This window comes from Mercenaria mercenaria, chromosome 12, assembly GCF_021730395.1.
Source record: "Mercenaria mercenaria strain notata chromosome 12, MADL_Memer_1, whole genome shotgun sequence".
Taxonomy (NCBI): Eukaryota; Metazoa; Mollusca; class Bivalvia; order Venerida; family Veneridae; genus Mercenaria; species Mercenaria mercenaria.
The window spans coordinates 18,294,465-18,299,669 of NC_069372.1; the positions used below are offsets into that span (position 1 = coordinate 18,294,465).

The following is a 5,205-nucleotide window of genomic DNA, read 5'->3' on the forward strand; positions in this document are numbered from 1 at the left end:
TAACAGACGTGAAGTATTTGATTTGGTTTGCATGCCCAAGTGATCTCTCGACCATATATAACACTTTTCACAAGATTAAATCGCGCAGTCTGGTCAGGATCCATGCTGTTCGCTTTCAAAGCCTATTGGAATTGGAAAAACTGTTAGCGAACAGCATGGATCCTGACCAGACTGGGCGGATGCGCAGGCTGGTCTTGATCCATGCTGGTCGCAAACCCACTATATTGGTTTTCTCATGGCGCGGCTCAAATATTTTTAAGTTCCAGGCCTTTGTTCGATCTCCCTTTCATTTCACTCCATGTGCGACTACAGTTTGCTTATCAAACGTTTCGCGAAGTTCTCTCGGCATTGATAATGGTAAAGAATCAAATTCTCCAGTCTCTTGGTCATTGTTCTGTAAAAGTCCTTGATACCACTGACAACCAAACATCCTTAAATCTCGAACACCATTTTTTCGATTTACAGACAAGGCATATTTATGGATGTCATCACATGTTTGTCAATGTTATTAAACAGTTAGCGTTTACGGTCAGGTATCCACGCTTGTATTGATGAATCTCAGGGATCAGTACTAGGTCCTAACAGCTAAATTACAAAACTTTCTGGTGTCATATGCAGACGCCATGGAATGTTATATTATTTCTATGACGACAACTCCCAGTTATACCTGTCCCTTTAACCGATAGAAGCATTGACAAAGAGTAATGCATTGCACTGCATCAAAGACCGTCCCGCTGAGAAGTGCACTATAACAGTATGGTATAAATTAATAATGATGGTGATAACAGCTCTATTAATATGACAATACGTCAGTTTGTTGTTGATAACTGATTATTATGATCTCAAAGAAAGGTATGAATATACATAAACACATGTTCTTAATTGCGGCATGTAGCGTGCAAATGCATCCTTTTGCCAAGTGTTGTCAGAAAAGGCTACAAATAATGCACGTTCTTGTCTGAGTACTTATACAAATATTCTATTTAATACATGGATACTCATCACATCGCTGCTGTTAAAATAGCACCCTATTAATTCTTATAAAATCAAAGAAGCACGTTCTTGTCTGAGTACTTATACAAATACTCTATTTAATACATGGATACTCATCAATTCGCTGCTGTTAGACCAACACCCTATTAATTCTTATAAAATCAAAGATGCACGTTCTAGTCTGAGTACTTATACAAATACTCTATTTAATACATGGATACTCATCAATTCGCTGCTGTTAGACCAACACCCTATTAATTCTTATAAAATCAAAGATGCACGTTCTAGTCTGAGTACTTATACAAATACTCTATTTAATACATGAATACTCATCAATTCGCTGCTGTTAAAACAGCACCCTATTAATTCTTATAAAATCAAAGAAGCACGTTCTTGTCTGAGTACTTATACAAATACTCTATTTAATACATGGATACTCATCAATTCGCTGCTGTTAGACCAACACCCTATTAATTCTTATAAAATCAAAGATGCACGTTCTAGTCTGAGTACTTATACAAATACTCTATTTAATACATGGATACTCATCAATTCGCTGCTGTTAAAACAGCACCCTATTAATTCTTATAAAATCAAAGATGCACGTTCTAGTATGAGTACTTATACAAATAGTCTGTCTAATACATAGATACTCATCACACCGTTTCTGTGAGAACTGCACACTATTAATTCCTATAAAATAAAAGATGCAAGACGTCACACGTTCTTTTGAGGACATCGTGATACCCTTACTTTGGGAGAATATTTCTCACAACATTGTGGAGAATAAAACAATGGTTACCTTCAATATTCTATAAATGGATTTAATTCACACAAAACCCTTTTAGATACTCGAAGCACATACGTGTATAAACAATTGTTGACTCATTTTCCGGTCCTTTAGCACCATAGAGTCGACTGAATATTTGTGTGGTAGAATTCCACTTAAGATGGTGCTAGGGGCGGGGGCATGTTGGGTTTTGCACTTTCCATTACCTCTTATAAACAGATTCAGTCCAACGGAGCCTTCCAATATTTAGTTTAATTGGTTGCATTCTACACTTCCGAAGGATTTTATAGATTTTATTACATATACAGATATTTAACCAACAATTGCCGAAGTATGGCCTTGGAAATCGTTATAGAAGCGGCCTAGCGTTGTGAGAGTTGACGTATGAGGTTCGAGAAGACTGGAGGCGGAGTTAATAAAATGGCCGGAGGTTGTGATTCTCGCCATGTACCAGGAGTACCTGAAAATAGACAAAATTCAAAGATTAAGCAAAACTGTCCATAGTTTCAAACTGTCTATCCCTTGACTCAAAGTATATATGTAAAAAGAAAACGTTTCAAGTGTACAAGTTAAACACTAATCATTTCTGATTTGACTGCATAAGTCAGATATGCTAGAGTAGTAATTATCATCTTATATTCTTATTAGTGTTTATAATATATAACACCACTCCATGTCTTGCTTAAAAATTTAACTGCATTAAACTGAAAATTGGCATGACAAACGACTGTAGTTCCTCACCTGAAAACATAGTTTGCGGCCTCGAGACGCGGTAAAATTACTTTCATGTAGTTTAATATTTTCTCGGGATTGGCAGTGTTGCTGCATGCAAACTCTGTGAGCCATATCTTTCTACCATATCTATGGTACAAGTTTTGGAGGAAGTGCATTGTATGATCGGCGTTACAGTAGTACGCATGCGTGGCAAGATAGTCCACACGGCAACCATTACAATGTCGAAAAAATTCGTCGAACCAGCTGATTGCTTCGCCGTGATTACAATTTGCTCCACATGGTGCAGCCGCAGGACTTACAAGCGGTTTGCCTTTTGAGTTCCGTTCCATATCTGGCCATGCTGCCGCAGCCTGTTGAGGGGTCAAATTTGCCTGATCCTTATGATTCGGTTCATTAAATCCCAGAATGAACTGCGCTTCGTTTGCTATATTTATCTTTGTGTTGCTGTAGTGACTCCAGACCATTGGAACGTACGTATTCCTGTAAGAATCGATTGAATCTGAGCAAATATGATGTTGGTGGAAATAGTTGAGGTCCATCCGCCAGTCATACCTGTAAAGATATATTGTAACCTTACAGTAGGCTATTTACATGATAAACACTGCATTTATGATTAATGACAACGGTGGTGTTAGATCTGTTAAAAAGTAATAACGACCATGTTTTGTTTATTATCATTAAAACGATAATTAAATGAGCCGCGCCATTAGAAAACCAACATAGTGGCTTTGCGACCAGCATGGATCCAGACCAGCCTGCGCATCCGTGCAGTCTGGTCAGGATCCATGTTGTTCGCTTTCAAAGCCTATTGTAATTAGAGAAACCGTTAGCGAACAGCATGGATCCTGACCAGACTGCGCGGATACGCAGGCTGGTCTGGATCCATGCTGGTAACAAAGCCACTATGTTGGTTTTCTCATGGCGCGGCTCAAATTTTTGAAGATTTTTAGCACATAATTAGCTGATGACTCATTTTGGAGTATTAAAGTAATAAATACGATGTTGATACTTTAGATATTTTTTCATGATTTTTAAATGAACGTGGCCATGTAACTTGCAAGCTTATTAAATTGTTATTTGGTTTATGCATTATTCATCTAATACCATGTCTCGCAACCAGTCGAAAATAAGAGTTAAAAATAATTCAAAAGAATGTTTTCAAATTTTAAAGTACGAGTTGTCATGTCCATTATGGATAGTTTAAGGAATGTAGGGATAACGCATGTTTGTTCGTGTTATAACATCTGCAGAATTCAGAGGGACTGGTTGATGCGATTTCCGAGGGATTCTGAAGATGTTATAGCACGAAGTGAACATGCGCTAACGCTATTCTAGCATAAAACGCGCAAAAAAATATTAAATGAATATACTGTCCTTTAACGTCATTAAATTTCCATAAAATTCGAGGAAATGTCAGCGTTGTTTTTTCACGTTGACGTCATTTTCTTTCGAATTATCCGTTTTCTGGTCGTAATACATTTACGCTTTGCCACGGAACGCGCATAAATAAAAAGGTGTTTTAACAACACGCGAGCGCGAGAATCTCTCTGTTAACATACGGTTTCTCTCCTGTTAAAACACCCCCGAAAAGGGACAAGAACAGCAGTTTTATGCTAGAATATATGATTCAGCAATTATGAAACTGTCCGAATTTATCTTTTAGAGCATGTAAGATAAATCTGAATGCATCACGTTGCATGATGTGTGCAAGGAAAGACATGGAACATGTATGTTCAAAATCCAGCTAGGGTTGCACGGCATAACATGTACATTAGACTAGTCCACTGCCGCGATATCAATACATCTAGGACGAAATTAGATATGCCCTAAATTGTATTATTAAGATTTGATAAGGATAGTCACAGATAATATTTATTTTTCCATATTTGTCTTATAGCATTATGTTGTCTTAACATAAGTCAAGTCGTAATGTCAGAAACTGGGCACACTTTTGTTTTCGTTGTTTAGCATTGTGGTAATATTTACAATATCTTCAAAATATATGTATTAATTTTGAAATGGAATATAGGACAATTACTCGACATGTTTTTAATATAGATTAATGTAAATAAAGTACAGAATTGGATGTATGATATACTTTGAATGACTGTTGAAAGACTGTCGTGTTTACTTTATACAATATTTCCAAAACACCCTTTCGTCGATTTTGTATTATAAATATGAGATACGTTTGTACTTACCACCAAGACATGTTATTTAGGGCTTTAAAATCGTTACACATGTAGTTTTTTGCCCAGTGAGCCACGCCCTTCTTTTGAGAACACTGTGTAACATTTACAAGTAGATAGACACAGAAAAATATGAAATATTTTCCCAAATGCATTGCAAAAACGTTCAGATTAATGTCTATACTCAAAGAATTAGGTCACACACTCAGACCTTATCTGAAAGAGAAGTGCACATGTTCGGGATCTATATATATAGTGGACGCAAGTTGACCCCGATGGTTGACCTTGGTATTATAATACGTAATGAGGCAAAACCTAATGCTGAAAAGGAGTGTACGTAAAACGCTTGTACGGTAACGCTTCTTATATATACAGTATTGTCGAGCAAATTTTGTTGAAAGAAAAAACACGAGCTGCACTAGAAAATGAAATTAAAAGTGCGTATTGGAAAGTTTTAACTGATCCAATGTAAGTACACATTTTAACACACTAATCAGA

The 5,205-nt window shown here is 36.7% G+C and overlaps 1 protein-coding gene across 1 annotated transcript; it reads right to left on the reverse strand.

Annotated features, from left to right (window-relative positions):
• Window positions 1–2,060: 2,060 nt before the first annotated feature.
• On the reverse strand, window positions 2,061–4,938 carry LOC123535095 (uncharacterized). Its single transcript, XM_045317640.2, has 3 exons — window positions 4,720–4,938; window positions 2,525–3,070; window positions 2,061–2,243 (listed from the first exon to the last, which is right to left on the reverse strand). Exons 1-3 carry the CDS (start codon window positions 4,860–4,862, stop codon window positions 2,096–2,098), a joined length of 837 nt encoding a protein of 278 aa, XP_045173575.1. The 5' UTR covers window positions 4,863–4,938; the 3' UTR covers window positions 2,061–2,095.
• Window positions 4,939–5,205: the final 267 nt, after the last annotated feature.